Source organism: Micromys minutus (genome assembly GCF_963924665.1).
Source record: "Micromys minutus genome assembly, chromosome: 16".
NCBI lineage: Eukaryota > Metazoa > Chordata > Mammalia > Rodentia > Muridae > Micromys > Micromys minutus.
Genome location: NC_137985.1, coordinates 30,168,885 through 30,194,248, shown reverse-complemented (window position 1 = coordinate 30,194,248; position 25,364 = coordinate 30,168,885). Strand labels below are relative to the sequence as shown.

The 25,364-nt window shown below is 44.9% G+C and overlaps 1 protein-coding gene across 3 annotated transcripts; it reads left to right on the top strand.

The window, feature by feature from the left end:
* Positions 1-260: 260 nt before the first annotated feature.
* DDX25 (DEAD-box helicase 25) lies at positions 261-19,321 on the top strand (the record flags this gene model as incomplete). 3 transcript variants are annotated; one of them, XM_080930669.1, is made up of 12 exons in its annotated part: positions 261-323; positions 898-964; positions 1,217-1,261; positions 1,756-1,891; positions 6,084-6,176; positions 6,286-6,388; positions 7,828-7,942; positions 9,323-9,500; positions 14,709-14,946; positions 15,809-15,971; positions 17,880-18,068; positions 19,260-19,321. In XM_080930669.1, the coding sequence occupies 12 exons, from the start codon at positions 261-263 to the stop codon at positions 19,319-19,321; spliced, it is 1,452 nt and encodes a 483-aa protein (XP_080786795.1). The 3 variants fall into 3 exon arrangements, with proteins under 3 accessions (XP_080786795.1, XP_080786794.1, XP_080786793.1); XM_080930668.1 differs by having other exon boundaries at positions 261-422; XM_080930667.1 differs by having other exon boundaries at positions 261-434.
* Positions 19,322-25,364: the final 6,043 nt, after the last annotated feature.

Sequence of the window (25,364 nt, the reverse complement as noted above, 5' to 3'; positions counted from 1 at the left end):
CGGTGCCCATTTTCTCTCTGCTGTGCGGATGGCCGGATGGCCAAACGGGAAGCTCGCGGGTGTCCCGCACAGCTGCGCCCCGCACCTCTCTCCCTCCGCCCGCCCCGCGCCAGGCCCGCGCCTGCGCACTGCGCCGCGCCTCGGGTGGTCGCGAGGCGGACGCAGGTCCCGGAGCCTGACCATTGGCCGCTGAGCCGAGCCGGCGCTGCCCAGTGCGGGGGTGGCAGCACGTGCCGGGGGCGAGAGCGGAGACCGCAGCTATGGCGTCGTTACTTTGGGGAGGCGACGCTGGGGCGGCGGAGAGCGAGCGGCTGAACAGCCACGTAACTGCCGCTGAGCAGGGGAGGGCCCAGGGGCGGGGGCTAGAACAGGGACTCCCAAGGGAAGTCCCCTGGGAAGGGGAGCGCCGGCTGGCGTTTGGAGTGGGGTGTCAAGTGATGGGGGGTGGGGCTGGGGTGGAAGGGCCACAGAAAAGGAGACTCCCAAGAAGGAACGACCTTTGATTTGAAAGGGCAGAGACCCCTGGAAATCCAGAGAGAGCACGCAGCTGCTAGTTCTGGCTGTAATGAGTTTTCTCCTATCCTGGTTTTGGCCATTTAGCAGGCGTCTCATCTTTATAGCCACCTTCCCCTTGTAGGTGTTGTAAACCACCTATCACCCAGATACTGCCCATATTCAGTCTAAGAGCCCTTATAAGAGAGAGACTATGGAAACTCCCATCCTATTATATGAGAATCCATATAATGACATGGATTCCTAAAATGAAGTCATTAATCCCTAACATTGCAAAGGAAGCAGTTTGGGGTGGTCTTCCCTGCCCCTGCTGTAGGATAGCACCATGCTTCCTGATTGATGTCCTGCTTTCTAACCTTGGTTGAAATTTGTGCCTTTCAATAGTTTTCAAATCTCGTCCACCCCAGGAAGAACCTTCGTGGTATTAGGAGTACCACAGTCCCAAACATAGGTGAGTGTTGTTAGGCTAAAGCAAGTCTGGCTTGATTAAACACCTTTGCTTTCCCGTGTGTCTGCCAGCTGGAGTGGCTTTGATTTCCTTACTCTACATTGAAAATCCTCCACCTCAGTCACATCACTTTCTCTTCCAGGAGATGGCTCTGTTTGCATACACTGTAGAATCTGTGAGACATTCTAAGAGTGCATTGTATATTTTCGCTCAACATCTTTCTTCATGCTTCTTATTTCTCTTTTACCCTCTTAGACGGCTCTCTTAACACGGAAGAAGATGACGATGAAGACGATGTGGGTAGGAGACAAGTTTGATTGAATATACCTGCTAGCTTTGCTTGATTGGTTTAGCATTGCTTTGACGGTGTTAATAGGATTTCCTTGGGAAAGCAGTATTTTTGTTTTCTTTTTGAATGAATACTATGAGAAAAAATATTAAATTAGGAGAGAGTATATTTCTTTAGACTACGCTGAAATGAAAAATGCAAAGTATGGCTTAAGAATTTTCAGTTTGGCAAGGAAGTTGTTGCAATTAGATGTTGGTTTGCACTAGGTCTAGGGTTGGCACAACAGAGCATAAGAAACTGGATCTTTGTAAGAAGAGGGAATTCCTGGTGCTGGCATTCCTTCTGGGAGTTTCTTTTGTAAGGAAGAGATAAGAATAAGTTAGATGCTGTTGTTTTATGTATACTGCTACTCAATAGGAAATAACAATTAATTAGATGACATTCAGGCGGTTTGATGCCCCTTTTGGTTTTTTTTGTTTTGTCTGTTTGTCTGGTTGTTTTTTAGTTGATTTGGCAGCCAATTCACTCCTAAACAAGTTAATCCGTCAGTCCTTAGTGGAATCCAGCCACCGAGTGGAAGTCTTACAGAAGGATCCCAGCTCTCCGCTCTACTCGGTGAAAACATTTGAAGAGCTACGGCTGTGAGTATCTTAACTCTTGGTGTGTACATGTGGTTGTGCTCGTAAGCATAAAAAACTACTGTGCTAGTTTACTAAAAATCATCAGCATTCCCTTCATCTTTTAGTATGCCATATTAAAGTCGATTGTATAATTTTACATACAATTAAAATATATCTCAGGGAATACTTGGATACCATAGTTGGCTAGCAACCTGAGCACTTTTTTTTTACTTTATTTTTAAAAAGATAAAAGTACAAATTTTCAGCACTTTTGCATAAATGTATATGAATACATTTTTAAGGTTGTAATCAAGTATTTGTGGGTACATATACATACACATATGTATATATGTAACAACAATATAGGAAAAGAGGCTATTAATTTGAGGGGATAGGAGAGAGACTAGGAGGGGCTGTAGGGAGAAAATGGGGATGTGATACAGTTCTGTTTTAATTAAAATATATTCCTTTTTTTGTTGTTGTTGAACTTCACACAGTCTGTGAGTTGTTTTATGAGGTGTTCAGAGCTTTCTGGGGTTAGTATCCCATTATCAGTGACTGCATATTATGTCTATTCTTTTGTGACTGGGTTATCTCACTCAATGATATTCTCTAGATGCATCCATTTTCTTAAGAATTTTGTTAAGTCATTGTTTCTGATAGCTGAGTAGTACTCCATTATGTAAATGTACCACAATTTTTGTATCCATTCATCTACTGAAGAACATCTGGGTTCTTTCCAGCTTCTGGCTATTATAAATAGAGCTGCAGTGAACATTGTGGTGCATGTATCTTTGTTGTATGTTGGAGCGTCTCTGGGTTAAATGCCCAGAAGTGGAATAACTGGGTCTTCAGGTAATACTATGTTCATTTTTCTGAGGAACCGCCAGACTGATTTCCAGAGTGGTTGTATCAGTTTACAATCCCACCAGCAGTGGAGAAGTGTTCCTCTTTCTCCACATCCTCGCCAGCATCTGTTGTCATCTGAGTTTTGGATCTTGGCCAATCTGACTGGTGTGAGGTGAATCTCAGGGTTATTTTGATTTGCATTTCCCTGATGGCTAAGGATGTTGAGCACTTCCTTTGATTTTTCTCAGCCATTCGATATTCCTCAATTGAGAACTTTTTGTTTAAGTCTGTACCCCATTTCTGAATAGGGTTGTTTAATTCTCTGGAGTCTAGCTTTTTGAGTTATTTGTATACCTTGGATATTAGGCCTCTATCTGATGTGGGGTTGGTAAAGATCATTTCCCACTCTGTTGGCTGCCATTTTGTTTTCTTGACAGTGTCTTTAGCCTTACAGAAACTTTGCAATTTCATTAAGTCCCATTTGTCAATCTTTGACCTTAGAGCTCGAGCCATTGGTATTCTGTTCAGGAAATTTTCTCCTGTGCCTATGAGTTCTAAGGTTTTCCCTATTTTCTCATCTAGTAGTTTCAGTGTACCTGGTTTAACGTGGAGATCGTTGATCCACTTACACTTGAGCTTTGTACAAGGAGATAAGAAAGGGTCTATTTTCATTCTTCTGCATGCTGAGTGCCAGTTGGACCAACACCATTTGTTGAATAGGCTGTCCTTTTTCCATTGAATGTTTACAGCTCCTTTGTCAAAAATCAGGTGACCATATACGTGAGGGCTCATTTCTGGATCTTCTATTCTATTCCATTGATCTACGTGCCTATTTCTGTACCAGTACCATGCAGTTTTCAGCACAATTGCCTTGTAATATAGCTTGAGGTCAGGGATAGTGATTCCTGCAGATGTTTTCTTGTTGTTGAGGATGGATTTTGCTATACTAGGTCTTTTGTTATTCCAGATGAAATTGCACATTGCTCTTTCCAACTCAATGAAGAACTGAGTTGGAATTTTGGTGGGGATTGCATTGAATCTGTAGATTGCTTTTGGTAAGATGGCCATTTTTTAAATGTTGATCCTTCCGATCCATGAGCATGGGAGATCTTTCCATTTTCTGAGATCTTCCTCAATTTCCTTCTTTAGAGGTTTGAAGTTCTTGTCATACAGGTCCTTCACTTGCTTAGTTAGAGTCACACCAAGGTATTTTATAGTTTTTGTGACTATTGTGAAGGGTATCTTTTCCCTAATTTCTTTCTCCACATGTTTGTCCTTTGAATATAGGAAGGCTACTGATTTGTTTGAGTTAATTTTATATCCAGCCACTTTGGTGAACTTGTTTATCAGCTGTAGGAGTTCTCTGGTGGAAGTAGTGGGGTTGCTTAAGTACACTATCATGTCATCTGCAAATAGTGATGTTTTTACTTCTTCCTTTCCAATTTGTATCCATTTGATTTCCTTTTGCTGTCTAATTGCTGAGCACTTTTAGTAGAAAATATTTTAATCTTCCAGGAGTTGGTGCTGCCCAGCTGAGCACAGCCGTGGTGTCACTCTCTGTCAGAATCCATTCGTAGGCATTGATGACCTGAACATTATCCCCTTAGCACTTCTTAAAAAGTTACAAGCTTGTACTTTTCTAGCCATACTTCCTTTCAAATGGCATTAAAATGAGTGACTTTCTCAAATGAGTTTTTAATCCTCTAGGGTTAAAATTGCCATGAAGAAAATATGTTCTAAGAACAAAAAGGTGACAGATATGTGAGCCCAAACCAGGCTTTTGCTGCCTGCCATATACACATAGGCAGAGTGGATCTGGTTAGGTAGCAGTTGGTTGGATAGCCAACTCTCCAAAGTGCAACTCTAGACATGCCTTGGCCCACACCTCAGGGGCCCATTGCTGGAATTAAGGGCCTGTGAGTGAGCAGCCGCTGGAGCACTCATCCCAGGACTCTGCTGTAGCTCAGGTTACTTATACTTACTTAGCACTGGCGTCTTACTTTGTAGTAGAGAAATGGTTTGTGGATCTGGAAAGATGTCTTCATTGCTTAAGGAGCATTGGATTTCTGATGCTCCTTTGACCCTTGTTGCCAAATTCTCAATCGGGAACACCCAATGTTTGGTTTCCAAGAAAACTATATAGTCACATATGAACTTCTATAAAGGGCAATATCCAACATCCCAGTGCCTAGATGTTTTTCTAAGTGGTAGAGATTGAAATGTGACTTCCAGTCGTCCACCAAGGAAGATACCAAATTAAGATGTAGCCAGGCACATGGTGGTGCATGCCTTTAATTCCAGCACTTGGGAGACAAAAGTAGGTGGTCTCAGTGGGTTCAAGGCCAGCCTGGTCTATAGAGACAGTTTCAGAACAGCCAGACTGGCTACAGAGAAAAACCCTGTCTTGAAAGAGAAAAAGAAATGAGAAAAGAACGTGCAAATGTATGAGTGAAAAGTATAAATGCTCCAGCCAATCTGGGCTGTTCTTACTCGGACACAATATGGGATTATAGAAGAATGGGTCAAAGAGAAATTATAAGTCACCTTGATCGTTTTTTTTTTTTTTCTTTTCTGAAAATTTCTGTCATTCATGAAAAGGAATTAAACTATAAATGCCAGTTTGTAGTTTATTTTCCCAGTTTTATGGAGAAATGATACTTGCATTAAATGGAGATATACCTTTTATCTGATGAATGCTCATCCCCCAACCATCTTCTTAACAGAACGTTTGGCTTTTGGCCGTTACTCCTTCCCGTGACGGAGGCTTCTAGCCTAGTGTATTATTTCAGTAGTCCAGCTTAGAGGCATGACTGTATATAGTCGGGGATAGGGCTGATGTAGAAATAATGTATTTCCAAGTGTTACTCTCAGTGCCTATAGAACATTCATCTTCATAGCCAACTTGACTGGGATTTGGAATGACCCAGGTCACACACACCCGGTTGTGTCTCTTGCAAGTGTTTGTAGTAAGGTTTAGGTAAGGAGGAAAGAGCATTGTACATGTGGCTACCACTGTCACAGGCTGGGGTCTCTGACTGAGTAAAACACAGGAAGGAAGGAAGCCGAGCATGAGCAGAGCCGCTGTTTTCTCACCACCAGCACAATGAGACCAACAACCTTACACCATAATCGACTTTACCGCTTCTTAAACCATGAGCTAAAATAAATCCTTCTTAAGTGTCACACAGGCTGTCATAGAACATGACAATGCTCAGTTGCAAAATGGTACCTCAGAAGTGCATCTGTCAAGTATGCGTTTCTGAAGGCTGCTGGTACGCATATTAATGAGACTTTGCAAGTTTGAGAATTAATTCTGTCTGTCTGTCTGTCTATCTACCTACCTACCTATATATCTGTCTTACAGAAAGGAAGAGTTACTAAAAGGGATTTATGCAATGGGATTTAACAGACCATCCAAAATCCAAGAGATGGCCCTCCCCATGATGCTCGCACATCCGTGAGTTTGCAGGGCAGTGGTCTTTGAAGTTGGTTGTTCTTGGTTTTGTCTGTTAATACCCAGGATCTTGAATTCCGTTTATGCCCAGCTGTCTTCTCTTTTGTCACAGCCCCCAGAACCTCATAGCACAGAGCCAGTCCGGCACGGGAAAAACTGCTGCCTTTGTCTTAGCGATGCTAAGCAGAGTGAATGCCTTGGAATTGTTTCCACAGGTGAGGAAGGGCTGAGGTGAAAATTATTGTAACTGCAAATGGCAGCCATGTTTGATCCTTCTGCAAATATATGATCACTGCAGTGAAATGTAGAATAGATCCTCCTTCCTAAAGTCCTAGGACACTGGGTAGGATATGGGATAGTGGTGCCCAGCACTGGCCAAGGTCCAGCTGCCTCCAATCCCAGCCTTGCCACCACTGCCTACTTAGCTGAGTGTCAAGGGCAGGCTAGTAAACCTCGGAGTCTGGTCTGTTTCCTCTCCAAAGGCGTGGCTCCTCACCGATCTGTTCACACTTGACCCCTCACACCCAGCAGAGTGCCCGGATTGTAGAGATGATTTGCCAAGCATTGAATGACAAACGAGTGAGGGAATGCTCTTCTCCGAAGGTCAGCATGTGGATTCAGAGATCCTGCATGCGTTTTCAGTGCTGCGTTTGGGATAAGTAAGCACATAGTGATGGTGGCTGCTTAGTTCTGGGGCAGGAAGGGCGCCCAGTGCACCCCACTCCTTTATCAAAGACTCCTGGGGAGAAAAGTGTCTTCCTGTGGTCACACAGAGTGGCTGGTCAAGGCACCCAGCTCACCGTCCTCCTGGCCTTATTTCTTTTCACAAAAACCATCTGGTTTTCATCCCGTTTCTTCCAAAGGGCGCTCATCAAGTTCTTACACAGGCTGACTTTCAAATGTGCTGAAACAAAAAAAAGAAAGAAAGAAATCTTCTGGTGACTCCCATAAACTATAGGAGGCCAAGCACAGAAAGTATACTTTCCAGATAAGGCTACTGAAACATATATATTAGTCGTGGTATAGATCAAATTTATTCCAGAGAGCCATGCTGAGTCCATGTGTTGAAATGTATGGAAACTAATTTTTAGCACTTTTGTAGTGGCCTTTTCTACCACAGACCCTGCATATGGTCCATTAAATATCACAAGTTTCTTCCATCAGCATCTTCATTCAACAGTCACCACTTCTATGGGAGATGGCCTAGCAAATGGGAGGGGGGGGAAGGTATTGTTCTAGGAGGGTCATATATTCATAATGTGGTTTAAGCAGAGCATGCTGGAAGCAGGCAGACTCTTAAGAGCAAGCAAGAAGTGAGATATGTATGTGTGTATGTATATGTGTGTGTGTGTGTGTGTGTGTGTGTGTGTGTGTAAAACTAGCAGTGATTTATCTTGCCTCCCTCATATCCTAGCTTCCTATATCCTTTCCTCCATCAAAAGACAGTGAGCAGTAACTTGTGCTTCTATATATCCCTAAATAAAGTAGCTACTTCTTAGCCCTTCAGCACCTCCATCTCTCTCAGTCAGCCAAATTATATTCAGATTAACTCTTCAGTGTCGTTTGTATGCCTCCTCCTTTACAGCATGTAATTGATTTCTAATTTGAACAGTGGCTTGGACGAGCCTTCCTCCTCCCTTCTTCTATCTTGCAGTGCCTCTGCCTGGCTCCTACCTATGAACTGGCTCTGCAGACCGGCCGTGTGGTTGAAAGGATGGGGAAATTCTGTGTGGATGTTGAAGTGATGTATGCCATTCGAGGAAACCGGAGTATGTACCAGTCAGCCTGTCTTGGCAGTCTGTTAAATCCCGGTGTCACACCTAACAAGGCTGTTGTAACTTTTCTGCCTTCTCATCTCTAAAGTGGGGGAAATATTAGCCAATGAAGGGGTCCAGGCTTAAGCACCGGCGCAGCCCGGAATATAACGAGGACACAGCGAACAGCACATTATTTCCACGTCTTGTAAGAAGGTGTCTTTTCTGTATTTTGCTCTTTGAGACTTGACAATTCTGTGCCAAACAAGTTTTATTTGGGAATTTTTTTCCATTAAAATATCACATGCTTACCAAGGAAAAATGAAACTTTAAAGGGAGGAAGAATAGGAGAGGGGAAGTTTGCCTTCCAGAGAAGGACAGAAGGCCAGTCTTTGCTCTTCTCTGAACTCTTGCAGAGGCTTCTCTGTCCATGTTTCGAGAGCTCACAAACTGGAAGCATGTCACACACCCTCTGAGTAGCTTCACAGTATCCCATGGTTTTCACGTCTGGCCTATTGCTGAGCGTTTTAGTTGTTTCCCATTTAGGAGAGCTCTGCAGTTTGAAGGGGTTTGTGCTGTTTGGGGGAGGAGGCAGGAGACAAACACTAGGTCCTTGTGCCTGGTAGGTGATTGCTCCCGTTCTTCATGCATCCCACTCGGTTTCGGTAACTGAGACCAGTCGGTCTCTCAGCTCATGCAGTAGCAGGCCTGCACGAGCTTTACCCTCCTTCCAGACTCCAGAGCAGTTAGCAATCCCTGCCTGTGCTCCCACACCTAACCCGTTCTGCCACAACTGTGCCATGGCTGATAGAAATGCTGGATGTGGTTTTCCACACCTAACCCGTTCTGCCACAACTGTGCCATGGGCTGATAGAAATGCTGGATGTGGTTTTCCACACCTAACACGTTCTGCCACAACTGTGCCATGGGCTGATAGAAATGCTGGATGTGGTTTTCCACACCTAACCAGTTCTGCCACAACTGTGCCATGGGCTGATAGAAATGCTGGATGTGGTTTTGTTTGTTTGTCTGTTTTAGGAGGTGTCTCACTGTGCTACCCAGTCTGGTCTTGAACTTAATAAGATCATCTCACTTCAACCTCCTGAGTAGCTGGGCCATAGGATGCCACTGTACTCCAGCTTATCCAAGCACAGTTTTTTAAAGACCACAGAGAGTACATAAAGCCCTATTACCATAAACCTAGAACTCTAGGATCTATCCTAAAATTCTGCAGAATCTAAATACAACCATGACCCTCAAGGTTTGCACTTGAAAAATGATACTGTACTGTGTTCTTGTCACATAGAAATATTTCATGTCACCCTGACTTGTGTCCTGTTAGAGTGAGTGGATCTGTTTATAGCTACAGGAGACTTAAAACCCTTTTCTCCACAGTTCCTAGGGGCACTGAAGTCACCAAACAGATTATCATTGGCACTCCTGGAACTGTCCTAGATTGGTGTTTCAAGCGAAAACTGATTGATCTGACAAAGATCCGTGTGTTTGTCCTGGATGAAGCAGATGTGATGATTGACACCCAAGGATTCTCCGATCAGAGCATCCGTATCCAAAGGTAATCTTCATTCAGCCTCTCCTCCCAGATTTTCAGTCCAAATGACGAATTGTGTGTGTCCACTCTTCCTAATTACGTTCCTGGCTTAATTTCCTGCCATCTTCACCTTCAGATTGACTGTGGGTAGTGCTTGTTTTCGCCAGCTCAGACAACCTTCAGACTACTGTGATTCCTGCCTCTTTACTTTTGTAGTGCAGGCTTTCAGGTGAAGTGTGTGTCCTGAGTCACACCAAGCTTTGCCAATTGTGTTTATATCCTAGGCAGGATCCTGAAGGTATCTGCTGAAGGCTGCTGACTTAGTCAGGGTTTCACTGCTGTGAACAGACACCATGACCAAGGCAACTCTTAAAAGAACAACATTTAATTGGGGCTGGCTTACAGGTTCAAAGGTTGAGTCCATTGTCTCCAAGGCAGGAACATGGCAGCATCCTGGAAGTCGTGGTACAGGAGGAGCTGAAGGCTGCTAGCAGAATACTCTCTTCCAGGCAGCTAGGATGAGGGTCTTATAGCCCATACCCACAGTGACACGCCTGCTTCAACAGAGCCACAGCTTCTAATAGGGCCACTCCCTGAGCTGAGCATATGCAAACCATCACAGCTGCCTTGGAGGTGCGATGGCTAATGGGGTAGACTAGAAACACAGTGCTCTTGGGGCACACCTAGCCTGTGTCTGCTGCTTCAGATAACACAAATTTCTGGGCCCCTCCTCACACTCACTGAATGGGATTTGGGGAAGGAAGTTAGCAGTCTGCATTGCTCTTTTTTTTTTTTAATAAAGTAGTATTTACTCAATGTTAAATTTAGTATTGAAAGGCTTATAATGAAGGACAGTAATCCCTTGTCCTGCCCACTCCCAAGAACAAGCCTGTCTTTTCTGATGCCAACCTTCATGTAAATAATATGTTCACATAACTGTCCCATGACATCCCAGTTTAGAAAGTAGGCCTGAGTTCTTTTAAACTTTGCCTTTACCCAGTCCCTCTGTCTCCTCTCAGTGTTTAAATCATAAGTTTGATTGTACAGACACCGGTCATATCGTTCTGAATCCACATGCACATGTGTGTGTGTGTGTGTGCGTGCACCCCCAACACACACACACACACACACACACACACACACACTGTTCTGCTTCTGGGCCAAACAGTATAATGCTATTATTTTCTGTTTATTACACTTTTCCTCTAGATGTGACTATTGCCTTTTCCCATGCATTACTCCTGTGTAGGGATCTTTAGCTTTTCCCTAATCATTCAATCATATCAAGTGGTATCTCCATGTCAATTCATTGATTATTAAGTTTATAATTTTTAATTTCTTTTATTTCTGAGATTCTAATATAATTACACTATTTTCTTTATCCCTTTCCCCCTGCAGTGTTGAAAACAAAAGTTTTTCCTCGGTTACTTTATATGCAAGCAATACTGTTAGCTGCCACTTCTGTGACTGTAAGGTTTCATGTCACCCTACTCTCCCAGGTTAGAGGTTTTTTTAGCCCATTGTCAGTGTCCCCTACTTCCTCCACTGTTGGGGGCCCTGCTTCCTCTGTGTCCTGCAATTTCCCACTAGAGTTTGTTGACCCTTCATTTTCAAAACTTGTGCCTGAAAGTTTTAGAAGTTCTCTGAGTTGTTTCTTCTCCTAAAATGACCAGCTATTGAGAGAACCAGTTGCAGGGCACAGTCAACACAGACAAGAAACCTTTAAAATGGAAATAATTATACACCTGTTCCTGAAACAGGGCGCCATTTCTGTTTCCTGGTGTTTGTCCCCATTGTCATTCTCTCTGTGTTCCCAGTTTCGATGACAATGTAGCTTTTCATTCACTGTACATCTTCCCAGAGCCACCAACGATGATAGTCACCATACGAGCACGTCTTCATAGCTAACACATCTTACAGAGAGCAAACTTGAAACTAAAAAGTAGCCAGAGACTTTGATAATGAAAGGTTCCGTACTGTGAAGTCTGGTCTTACTTACCTCCTTTGTAAGATGTCACTGCAAAGCATGCAAGTCATGGAGCTGTTGGCATCATTTTTTGTTGTTTTAATAAGTAGTTTATGGGATAAATAAAATTTTCCTGACTTTATATTTGTACTCTACTGTTAATTTATATTTGGATAAGATATGAGCAGATCTAATTTTTATTTTGCTTTATAAGAATTTCATAGATATCTCCATTTTTAAAGCTGAAGTCTTTCTCTCTATCTGTCTCTCTCTGTCTATCTCTCTCTCCCTCTCTCTCTTCGTGTGTGTGTGTGTGTGTGTGTGTGTGTGTGTGTGTGTGTGTGTGTGTGTGTGTATGTGTTGAGAAAGACTCTCTCTGTAGCCCAGGCTGACCAGGACTAACTCCATAGTCCAGTCTGTGCAGACCAATGGCAATCCTGCCTCAGCCTCCTTACAGCTAAGATTACAAACATGAACCAATATGCTTGACATGCCATGTGTTTGTTGCTGGGTTATGAGATATGCATGTCTGAAGCGTGATCGATGTTGATCAGTATAGATTTAAAAGAGTCAGCTTTCACACTGAAAGACCTGGGTCATCTGTTACCAGCACTTCTGCATTTACTTGAAGGACATTTTATTTAGATCCAAAAAGTCAGGTTCTCTCTTTTTCCTTTTATTGACAAGAGATTTTTTTTTCTTACACAATCTATCCTAATGACAGTTTTTCCTCCCTCTATTCCTTCCGGTTCCTCTTCCCCTCCCTTCCCAATCTACTCCCTTTCTGTCTCGTTAGAAAAGAGAGAACAACCAAACAGGACAAAATAAAATGTAATGGGATAAAGTAAAACCCATCACATCGGGGCTGGACAAGGCAACCCAACAGAAGGGAAAGAGTCGAGAGTACAGGCACAGGAATCAGGGGTCCCATAAACACCAAGCTGAAAGCCATAATGTGTGCACAGAGGAGCTGGAGCAGACCCGTGTCTGCCCTGTGCTTGCTGCTGCAGTCTCTGTGAGTTCAGATGAGCCTTGCTCAAGAGGACTTGGTCTCCCGTGTCCTCTGTCCCCTTTGGCGTTATACTCTTTCTGCATCCTCTTTTGTAATGTTCCCTAAACTCTGGGCTGAAAGATTTGATGGAGATATCACACTTAGAGTTTGAACCAAGTCTTAGACTTTCTCTACTTGGGACTCATTCTCACAGAAGAAATTTTACATGACCCCCCCCCCCAAAATATTTAGGTGCATAGCATAAATACCAGGTATTTGCTGAAAATGAATCATTAATAGATTGATTTTAAAACAGTTTGTTAATAATGCAGTTGAGACAGTTTGCATAATGATGAGATGGACATGCCTTCTATCTTTATATCAGGAACTAAATCTTGTCTGCAACAGAATATGTTCAATATTTTCTGGGATCGACGACTCATTTTTTTTTAATTGCCAGTGCTAGGGATACCACTCTGTGTGAGTGTGTGACACAAATAGCAGGAATATGTCTCATACCATTTTGGAAATTGCTAGAATGATATTTTTATGAAATCAGATCAACAACTCAGCAGTTTTAAAATTAAACAGCACAACAATTACAACATACTAATTTGATAAGAACACACTAAGGGATATTCCTTTAAAAGCAGAAAGCTCTGTAGGCAGCTCATATGATACAGTTGTGACCAATTGGAGCTGAGCATCTCAAGTAGCATGTGTAGGCATTTTGTACGGCCTCAGCGGCACACACAGCACAAAGTACACATTCCATGTGCTCGGAAACAGGACTACAAGGAAGTCACACTATGCAACGCAGGCAGGCTCTGCAAGAAACACCTCAGGTTCATTATATGTTTGATTTTGAATGAACTGTTGCTCATTGGCCACTCATACCTTTCACTGAATTGCTGACTGTATCACAACCCCCAGAATCAGTCACACACCCCAGATGGGGCCACAGCCACAGTTTAAGAAGCTGTATTGTAAACCCTGAGTTACAGCTACTCCATGTCCTGCAGATGGATACCGGAGACAGCACAGTAACACACGCACATTTGACTGCTGCACTGAGGAAGTCCAGACACTACTCTTCTTACCCCAGCTCTTGAGGAAGCCAAATTTATAAACCTGGAAGCCCTGCCTGTCTTTCTCCCTAACCTTAGAAGTCTGTCTCTACACTGGCCTCTTACATCCCTGTCCAGAGTGTCTGGAGCTAAATGGCAGTCTTCAGCCCCATTTTTCCTGTCTGATCCTACTTGGTGCTGTCTTCTGGTTGCTTCTTTCCCACTGTTTCCTTTTCTTGTGTTACAGATACAACACCCACCTTCTCTTTCTGAGGGTCTTAATTTCAGTAGTTTTGCGGGATAGTGTTGTAGCCGTTCTCTTTTGGCCCACCCCCCCCCCCCATTTTCCAAGCCATCTCTGAATTGGTGGGCTCCCCTGTTGTGTGTGTTGGTTGTGTCTGAATTTCTCCTCTCCCTACCTGGCAGTACTTGTCCACTCTGTCATAATCTGAGGGACTGCAGCTCCAGGAGACAGCTCAGTGTGTGCCTAACTTTACTCTAGGATGGCTGTCACACGGGACATTAGAACTATGTGATGTCTGATTCCCTTCCAGGAGGTAGAGCTTGGCTGCTGACAGTCTGGGGTGGGAAGAGGCTTCCAGGAAGTAGGCATATTTTTCCTTCAACCACCTATCCCCACCTACCGTTAAGGCTCAGAGCTCCAATGCTGGAACTTCTGCACTAGTCTCCTGGTGTATGGTGCTTAGCTACCCAATGTAAGGGATCCAGCTGTTCTTATGGCCAGAGGTCAAAGGTGACTCTCCGCTTGCCGTCTTCTAACCAATATGTTAGTGTGGTCCAGCTGAGAGTGGAAGGCTGAGTGTCGGGGGGCTTCTGAATAGGTCCCTTTTACTTTCTACTCACGAGAATACTATGTAACGAGTAGACTATTTATGTTGGCTGCTCAGTACACTCCCCCATCCCATTTCCCTTTCTTTTGGCTAAAACAATTAAATAAGTGATTCCTTCTGTTCAGACGTGTATCCAGTATGAGACTAACTGCTGACCTTCCAGAGTGTTTACCTAAGCTTTCTCTGAGAGTCACATTCATGGTAGGTGACAGGATGTTGGATATTTTGCACGAGCGTGGATCTGATCACAGCAGACAGACCTGCGTGTCCACAGTGTGCACAGAGCAGCTGGCGGCAGTGCCCGAAGAGCGACTGTCTGGTAGCTGGGTGACGGCCATCTTCCTTCCTCTCTTCCAGAGCTTTACCCTCTGAATGCCAGATGCTCCTCTTTTCAGCCACCTTTGAGGACTCTGTGTGGCAGTTTGCTGAACGGATCATCCCTGACCCCAACGTTATCAAGCTTCGAAAAGAGGAACTGACCCTGAACAACATCCGGCAGTATTACGTGTTGTGCGAAAACAGGAAAGACAAATACCAGGCCCTCTGTAACATCTACGGTGGCATCACCATTGGCCAAGCCATCATCTTCTGCCAGGTCAGCCGGCTGCCCGTGTCCTTCACAGACAGCGGTCCATGAAGTGGGGGCGGGGGCTGTCCTATTAATAAATGCCTTCTAGCCCAGGTGCTGTTCACTTCTATCCTCAGGCAGCTCTGAGCAGAGCGTCCAGTTTGGGGGTAAAACTTAGGAATGAGAAGGTGGAATAGGCCCTTAAATAGATGCTAAATAAGGCTCCTCTTAGAGCACCTGCTCCTATCAGAAGCTTTCCTGGATGACCCTTATACTGACATCCCACCGTGTTTATTTTATGTGGGTTTGAGGGGTGCTGTGCTTTGCTTTCTGCTGACATGTTACATGGTGATATGTTTTGGTTTTGTCCCTACCACGTGAACATGCTAAGCCTTAAGACCAGGATCTGGAGACATCCCTGCACTAGGCTGGCATCTGCTGGCATGCGGACAGAACAGAGATCCTTTGTAGAATAAGAACAAGGTCAGCTCTGCTCTAGGATAGCCATGTAAACTGAGAGAGAGACTTAGCTTTAGAATTGTTTTCTTTTTGATCCATCACTATTAATGCTGAGGAGAAGGAGGAGCAGATCAGGAAATTGGGTAGCTGTTTTATTGTGTACATAACGATGTCAGAAGGCTTCCTGCAAAGAACTCTTGCAGTGTTTGTTGGCTTGGTTTTGTCATTAGCTTGTGGAAGAGAAGGCCAAAGCTTGGCCGGTTTAAGAGAACACGAGTCTTAGAAACACCGTCGGAGAACCCCAGACCCCATTCTGAGACTTCTTGGAAGGCTGAGGGGGGAAGGAGGCAAACTTCTTCCACAGCTTCCACTCTGCACCCACGAGGAACGAGGAACGGCCAGTTCTGACCACTGCCTTTCTCTCTCCTAGACTCGTCGGAATGCCAAGTGGCTGACCGTGGAGATGATGCAGGATGGCCACCAGGTGTCGCTGCTGAGTGGGGAGCTCACAGTGGAGCAGCGAGCTTCCATCATTCAGAGGTTCCGAGATGGCAAAGAGAAGGTTCTCATTACGACCAATGTCTGTGCTCGAGGTATGGCAAAGTTAGGTGCTGTCGTGAAATGTATGCACAGTGTGCTTTAGAGTTAACCGACATGCACAGTCACGTGACTGCCGCTGTACTCAGAACCCTGCCGCCTCCCCGCTTTCTGCAACTGCTGATGAGTGGGGTGCACGTTTATCTCTGGCAGACTGCCAGCTGAGCTGAACCAGACAGTGTGTCTCACCTGTGACCTGACTTCTTCACCTGACATGCTGCTGCTGAGTTCCCCAGCTCTGTTCCTTTCCACTGGGAATAGTATTCCATTGACAGTTGGCTGTTGGAGTTGCTTGCAGCAAGGGGCTAACTCAATGCATCTGTAATAGAAATGCATGTGCAGGGATGGCCTAAGAAACTGCACGGCTCGTGACTGTGTCCCTGCCCCTGTGCCCCTCCACAGCACTTGTCCCACATCCCCACCACTCGCTAAGCGTGTCAGTTCCTTGTTTCATCTATTCAGATGGACATGTGTAGTGTCTCCACATCGTTTTAATTTGCAGTTCACTGATGTCAACCTTATTGTGTCTCAGGTGTATCTGGGGGTTTCGAGTTTTAAATCTACAGCTTTGGGATGGGGGGGTGTCAAAAAGGGGGACTGGCTGTTTCTTCGTCCTTCCCATGTCCTTGCTTGGACTTATACTCGAACCATGTTCTCTAGGTCATTGGGAGTTTGACAAGCAGAGCGAGGGGCCTGCTGGATCCACAGTAGGTACAGCCTTTGTCTTTGGAAGCATAGTCTGCCTGAAAAAGGGTGACGTACATGACCCATGGCTGCACTTCTTGCCTGGTCTCTCCAAAGTGACTGTGCTGTCCAGATGGTGGTTATTAACTGTATCAGCTCTTGACCACTTGAAACAATCATAGTAAGACTGAGAAACTGGATTTTTTTTTAATTAACTAATTTAAATGTGAACAGCCATATAAAGTTTTATGGTGTCCTTTTTGGACAAAACAATCTCAGACCCTAGGCTAAAAGGTGGGGTGAAAGCTCAGAGTAGAGAGGAGAAGATCATTATGTGGGAGCCTGTCAGTGTGGGGATGGAAGGCCAAGAGAGCAAAGAAGTCTCCTAGGCAGCACTAGGTAGATAGGTATTGAAGGAAGGAAAACAGTTCAGGGTTTTTTTTTGTTTGTCTCTTTGTTTGAGGTTTGTTGTTGTTGTTTGCTTGTTTGTTTGGGTTTTGTTGTTGTTGTTTGGTTGGTTTGGTTTTAAGCTGGGAATCAAGCCCAGGACCTTGAGCTTGCTAGGTGGGCACCACTGATCAACATCACTAGCCAGGAGGGCCGTTCAGTTGGTGGGAAAATGGCTAGCCCTTGTAATTAGAATTGCATACGAAGAAGACGTGAGCCCGGAGGTGGCTTGAGGGCTGAGGAACGTGTAACCTAGGCCCTGAGCACAAGTGACCTGTCCTTAGCTGTGGTGACTATCCTGTAAGGTGGTTAGAGGAGTGGGAGGTAGATGGGGGGAAACATTCTGAAAGTTGTAACGGTTGAGGCAAGAGATTTAGGAAATAAATAAAAGAGCTGCTGAGAACATAGGCATGGGAGGAGGGGAGCCACACCCTGTGATGGGGAAGAAGACCCGGGACTATGGCTTTGCCCCACTGAAGTAGGAAGGAGCTTGGCCCTGCAGGTTTGGTGATGCCCCCCTCCCCTGTCCCCACTCACTTATACATATACATGCTTTGTACCTATTTAGATTTCTGCAGAATTAGTCTTTATTAACAGTCTTACCAGCATCACAGACGTCACAGTGTAAGCAAACTGACATACTTTATGACATAAAACCAGTTTTGATTTCCAACTTTTTTCCACAAGCAAGAATTCCTTGGGCAGATACAGCTCTTGGTGGATTTGTCCTGAAGAAAATACTGCAATATGTTACAGTGTCTTTCTTCTCCTAGGAATTGATGTGAAGCAGGTCACCATTGTTGTGAACTTTGACCTCCCTGTAAATCAGTCAGAAGAGCCGGACTATGAGACCTACCTCCACCGTATAGGGCGAACGGGGCGCTTTGGGAAAAAAGGTCTCGCCTTCAACATGATTGAAGTGGATAAGCTGCCCCTGCTTATGAAAATACAAGACCACTTCAGTAAGTAGCAGGCTGGTACACTCCCAGGAGGAGCTCAAAGACCAGAGAGGGAAAAGCTTCTAATCCATAGGCTCAGAGTCATTACCTAGGCCAAGTGATTACAGAATTCCTTTATGCTCATTAAATAGAAGGTAAGTGTCAAGTAGAATTCGCAGGAGCTCAGTCTGCAGTCTGTAGAATTGTATGCCCATAAAGTGAGTGGTGCCACAAAGTAGGACTTACTGTGTCCCAACTTCCTCTTCTGTTTATAGTTTCTCCTCCTCTTGTCTCACCCTCTCAGACAGGACAGGCCTGGCTTCTGAGCTCTGCAACCCCTTTTCATCCGCACACCTACACAAGCAGGATCTGCTGGCCTGCTGGGGTCCCGCGCTGGCACAGTGCGCTCACCGGATAGTTCTGCCTCCTCCCCTGCAGTGCTTTCCAAAGCCAAGTGTAGGGCACTCAAGGCAGAGGCAAGAGAATGTCTGTGAGTTCAGGGACAGGCAGAACTACATAGTGAGACTCTGCATTGAAAAAAACACAAACAAAAAATTACCCCAAGCCCAAGAGAGCATAGATGTAGGCAGGGAGCACGGCAGAGAGGCATTAGGTACCATCTTCTTGGTTGGAACTCTGTTGGTAACAGTGGAAACACTCCCCAGGAAGTGGACTCACAACATTTGGAACGGAATTTATAAGGTTTCCAGGGTGACTGCTGCATTTCCCACTGACCCCTCAAAGAATTGCCTAGGCACCCCATCGTAACCTACCTGGGGTGACAGGCTGAGAAACACCCGTGGAGGCCACTACTGCTGTGCTGAGCTCCTGGGAAGTAACTTCAGTGAATAGGCTTGGTCCTCCCTGGCTTTTCCCACCGAGCCAGTCTTTTGTACAAGGTGTCTAGTTATGCACATGCCGGACCCAGTCCGCTTGATGCTTTTTTAGTTTATGGGGTCAGCTATTTGGTGAGTGTCCCTTACTTATCTTGGGAGTTCTATGAAAAATTCACAGGAGCCTTGCCCAGGCTGACCTGGAACTCATCCTCTGTAGACCAAAGATCAAAGTCACCGAGACCCATCTGCCTCTGCCTTCTCAGTGCTGGGATTAAAGACATGCACCGCTGCACCCTGCTTAAGAACGTGTATTTTCAAAGGTGTCACTCTCCTCAGAAACTTCTGATGACACTGGTTCCTTTCTGCTCTGTTCTTTCAGACAGCAATATTAAGCAACTCGACCCAGAAGACATGGATGAGATCGAAAAGATCGAATATTGAAGAGAGACGGGCCTTTGTTGTTTGTGGGCTGTCCTAGTTTACGTGAGAATGTTTCAGCAGAGTTTGAAGATAATTTTCTATGTTGAAGCTCTGTCGAGGTGAAACTGTCACAGATAACAAATAAACACCATGGCTCTCTTCACCTGAGACCTGAGGGCTCTTTGAAACTAAATTGATTAGAAACATGGGGTCCTTTTAAATGAGAGTGCAAGATTCCTTCTAACCTCTTCATAGGTACCAATGTTCCCTGGGTTTTCTGTTTAGTCTATGCTATGTATGACTATTTATGAGTCTGGCCACAAGAGGGCAGTAGAATGTCACCAATTTTTAGAACGTATGCTGGTAGGCTAGATAGAAAGGCCTCACTCACAGACTGCCCTCTCTGCTTAATTATTTCCCGTTCCCAGCCCCTGTGTTCTCAGATAAAAGCATACTTTAAAACAGAGGGGTTGGGGGCAGGGAGAGAGACAGAGAGCATTTTGTCTTTTAATATTCCAGGTGGCATCCAGAACTTCTAAATATTTCCCTCTTCTGCTTGTTACAATCTTCAGATTAGAAACAATCTATTCTGTCATTTCATCTCATAGTCTTTAAAAATGTGGCTTTGTCATAGATGTTTCCAAAAAGTTAGCAATGAAGGTTTTTAAAGCAACAAGGTATGATCTGGGGAGACAGCTCTGCGGCAGTGTGAGAGAGTGGGTGTCCGAGTTCACATCCAGCAACAAGGTATGATCTGGGGAGACAGCTCTGCAGCAGTGTGAGAGAGTGTGAGTTCACACCCAGCACACATGGAAAGGCCAGACCTAGTAGAACAGGACTGCACAGAGCCAGGAGCCAGAGTCATGGATTCAGGGAGCTCACAGGCCAAGTCAGTGTGTCCAACAGGGCAAGCTCCAGGTTCAGTGAGACACACTGTCCCAGAAAACAAGGTAAAGAGCGGTGACATCAGCCTCTGTCCTCCTCGTCCCCACAACACCTGCACACATGCACCACCCACCCACAGGCATGCACACTCCCACATACATGTACACCTACACACATGCATGTATCACATAAACCCACCAAAAAATTAAGCACAACCAAAGGGAGTCAAAACTTTGTTTATAAAAATCTCACAGTAGCAGGGCGTGGTGATACATACCTATATTCCCAGCATTCAGTAAGCCCAGTCAGGCAGATTGAGGCCAGCACAGTCAACACAACAAGACCTGTCCCAAAATTTAAAAAAAAAAAAAAAGTTTGTTTCAAAGGAAATTTTAATCTTCCATGGAATAATTGTATGAGCAAAAATGTTCTTAGTTCCCACATTTGCTACTTAGAAATTAAATCATGAGTTTGAGAACATGGGGTGAATGGCTACATTCTCACAAAGCCAATTCACTTGTGCCAGAAACCTACATTCCTGCCATACCCCAAGATGCCAGCGGTCCCTCCGATGAGTGCCACCCCGAGGTGTTGGTCCACTTGGATATCACTGTGCCCAAGTTGATCCCCACGTCTCAGGCTCCTCATGCAGCACTTGGTATGTATTGTACATCGTTGTGCTAATCGGCATGAAACGGGAATGAGCAAGACTGAAGACACCAGAGCAGAGAGTGTGATGGCAGAGACCCAGTGTAAGCCAGCATCAAAAGTTAAAGGAGGAGAGCATGTATCTGATGTCACACCGATGGGTCGCTAATGGCCTCTAAGTCAGCTGCAGATAGGCTAGACAAGGCCTCCTACAAAAGGGGGGGCATACTCAGCAACATGGCCGTTTCCTAATATGGGTCCCCTGGGGCAATGTTCCAGACCAGCTCGTCCGGGAATTACCCCGAGAGAGCCTAGGAAAACCTACCAGTCCCTTGTCCTGGGTAAACAAAGCCAGATGCTGGGGACAGGATCCAGAAGAACTTAGGTAGAGAGCGGAAAGTGTTGGCAGAGCGATGGGTAGAAAGACCACCGTCTAACAAGAAGTGGAGTCTGATTCTCAGAGACAGTTTGCCAGTGGAGCCGGCATTTGGGAGTCTCTGCTCCGCTGTTTACACTGAGTCAGCTTTCCTCTCTGTGATTAGAAATGTGTACTCAGTACCTCATGCAAGACGGTACCCATGATAGCAGATCCATGAGCGTTTGCTCTCCTCATAAGGACATACTTGTCTTCCTTTTCAGTCTCCTCACTCAGTTGCATTTTTCCCAGTTTGAAAACTACTCAGCCACTCAGCTCGGCCTTGGTGTATCCTGTATAAACCCCACATGTCCACTGTTTCCATAACCACTAGAGCCTTTGGTAAGCTCCACCTGACAGCACTTCCCACAGGGTTTGAAAACACTAGACAGTCTTCCTGTCCTCTGTCCCTCTCCTCCCATCCCTTTGTCTCACCAACTAGGAGGCAACAAGGTCACAGCTGTATTAAACCGCTGTCAGTTTGGAGTCACCAATCCAGAGGCTGTTTCTCAGGAGCAGCTCCTTGCTCAGAACTGTAAGCAGTTCTCATCTCTCCACAGTGGCAAGGCCGAGGTCATCTCTCTGAGTGATGGCTGGAGAAAGGACGAAACGGAGAAGGGAGAAATAGCCAGATGGCTTCAGAGCATCTGTAAACTGGCTTAATCGGCTGTGTATTCCTTGGCACCAGAGACTGAACCAAATCCAGGAGATTTCTATTGGCCAGCTCAATACTCTTAGCCTACAGAAGTTGGTGATTACATGTGGCAGGGATGTGATCTGCAGGGGCACCGTGAGTGATTACCTCACCTGGGCCCTGCTGCTGTGGTGTTAGGTGCAGGATGCTAAGTCAGCTGGAGTTGCCCATGGTCTGGTAGGATGTCTGACCGCTCAAGGGACATTATTGTATTTAGAGAAAGTGCTGATCCTCCTCAGTGAAGCGTGGTCATCAGGAAAGCCACAGCAGGCTGCACATCTGAGCAATGACAGAGTCTTAGAGCATTGTGGGAATGGGTTGGAAGTGGGGAAGTGAGCAGTTCCTGACAAGACACGGGGGAGAGTACTAGCTGTACCAAACCTGCATTTTAGTTCATGCAGGTACTGAGATTAGAAAAAGAACCCAAGTAGCGATATCTCTGCTACTTGGGCTGGAAACAGAAATACAAGCCCAGACCTAGGGCCTCGCAGGCTGGGCCTGGACCGCCTTCTGTCTGGCACAATTAAACAGTCATACACACTGATCCCAGTGGGCCTCGGGGAGCTAGCACTGGTGTCTTCTAGTCTTTGAAGGGGGCTGCAGAAGGTTCTGTTCTCTTCAATCCAGGCCACTTCCAGGAAGAAAGGAATAACTAAGACCTGTGTCATTTTGCTCCACAACCTATGAAATATAGCCTAGCTATATGCTTTAAGGAACACTAACTTTTAAACTCCACATTGGGAGAATTATATATCACTCCACCCCCTCATGTCTGTCTGCTGGCTGCTTCCCCCTCTCCTGCTCCTCACTTCTTGGGATAACATCTCCATCCACATTCTGCCTTATTATTTGCCATGGGCATCACAGGTCAGTCGAGCCATGCTCTGGTCTGTTCAGACAGTGTTGCCTGGCCATTATCTCTAGACACTGTTCTGATTTCTCCTGCTGCTTTGCAAACTATCGCTTATAATATGAGACTGAAGCATCGTTCACAGTTTTAACTACATTTTCTATAATGTGTGAGGGACCGTGTAAAGGGTGCATGCCACAGCACACATGTGGAGGTCAGAGGACAACTTTCATAGATGGTTCTCTCCGACCACCATGTTGGTTCTGACATGAAACTCAGGCTTTCAAGCTTGGTGGCAAGTGACTTTGCTAGTGAGCCATCTCCCTGCCCCCGTGTTTGCAGGAGTGTTGTTGATCAGACTCTCGTTGTGTACAGCCCTTGCTGGTCTGGTACTTGCTATTTAGAGCAGGCTAGCCCCAACCTCACAAAGACCCATATGCCTCTGCCTCCTGAGCTAGACTGAGGCACGTGCCCGTTCTCCATTTTTAACGTACAGTTTCTGCTTCAGACAGAACTTAACACACTCCTAGTAAAATAACAGGAAGTGCACGTGAAGTGTCCTGGAGCTTGGAGAGAGTAACTGCAGCTGCCCCACGGAAGGCCCCACACCATCTCTACACTGAGCAGCCGGCACTGGCCAGCGCTTCAGCCTTCCACTTCCGGGACATGAGGAACAAGCGGAAAGCTACAGTACTGTAAGGAAGATGAGCTCCAGTGAGACTCTAAATGGCAACCCAAGGTCTTTACTGATCTTCTTGATCACAATAACTTTATTTCAGTTTTGAAAAAAAAAAAATATCTTCAAGGAATAGGGATGCTCTCCTATTCTGAACTTAATTTCCTAAGCTAAAGTGAATAGTCAGACAAAGTGCAAATGGCTACTTGTACTGGATTTTAGTATCAATGTGAATTTGGCATAAAACAGTCTCTGATGCCCAGCCCACTAAGACACCACAGAGCAGCTACAGATGTGGAGAAATAAGCTCTGGAGGCTTCGTATGGACTTGCTCACAAGTGAGAGGGATGAGTGGGGATTAGCTTCTGACCACACTGTCCTCCCTTCCAGATCCACTGGCTTCTTCCCCACGTGACTGTCTTTACACCTTGCTCTATCTGTTTATGCAGAATATAGGTTATTTTAGTTTAATACTTCTATTATAAAAGCAATAAAATAGCAAGTGCTAGTAACAAAGATGTCATGGAAAACTCTCCTCAGCCACAGCCATTACAGCCTTGATAGATGTTATAGATAGATAGATAGATAGATAGATAGATAGATAGATAGATAGATAGATAGGTAGATACCTTCTTCATGTTGATAGGAACAGAGTTTATCATAGTGCATGTCTGATAGCGAAATAACCAAGTGTGTTTTGCCTATTGTTCCCAGTCTTTGGGGTTATCATTTAATAGTACTAATTGGCTAGATTATCCTGGCCAGTAAACATGCACCAAATCTTTGTTCATGGCCATACAGGATCCAGATTCCCAACATGATAGGTAATGCTGCACAGTATTTTGAATTGTTTCTTAGGATTAAAGATGTTTGAGTGCCAAATGGAAACACTGGAGTGTTTTATGACTGTCAGTAGATAGTAGCAAACTACTTCCTGAGACCTCTGTCCTCACCTCTCATCACTGTCAGTCTGTCCTTCCTTGCCATCAGCTGATATTGTCACTGCAGGCTGCATGCTCGCTTGTTTTGATTCACATTGTTCCCTGCAAACAGGATTATTTGTCTGTCTGTGATTCGTCATTTGAAAAAAATAAATCTGTAGTGTCATGTGTCTTGTAAGATCACAATGTTATCCTTATCAGGTTGTGTGAAATGCATGTGTGAGGTTTTTCCCCAGATACAATAAAGATATTAACCTTTTTATTGAGAATATATTTTTCCATACACCTGCCTTTTCAATTTTAGATTACAGACACACATAAATTTATATTGCCCAGAGGTTAAGAACATACACTGCTCTTGCAGAGGGCCTGGATTAGATTCTTAGCATGCACACTAGGTAGCTCATAACTACAATTTCAGTTCCAGGGTTCCAGTGCCTCTGATCCACTTGGGTACTCAAATTCAAGTATGCAACACCCCCATCACACACACACACACACACACAAACACACATGCTTTAAAATATTTCTAGTGATTTAATATTGCAATATGCTCATAATAGTATGATTTTTTGGTCTATTATAAAATGTTAACACTACTTTAGAAACATTTTAATTTTATGCCAGGCTATTCTGTGATCTTAACATTACATTTGTTTACATAGCGCTTGTATGATCTCATACAGTTGTGTGGGTGTGGAAGTCAGAGGACACTCTTCAGAATTTAGTTCTCCCCTTCAACCATATCGGGTCCAGGCACGGAACTAAGGTTCTCAGCCTGGCAGCCAGTGTATCTGAAACACTGCCGTGTGAGGCATATCAAACCGGTTCTACCCTTTCCTCTTAAAATGCAGTTAACTATCAGGATGCAGATTTAGCTCAGCGGTAGAGACCTTGCCCTTGATTCCTCCTGCAACACTGGGGCAGGGTGGGTTGGGGCAGAGTTTAGTTCTCA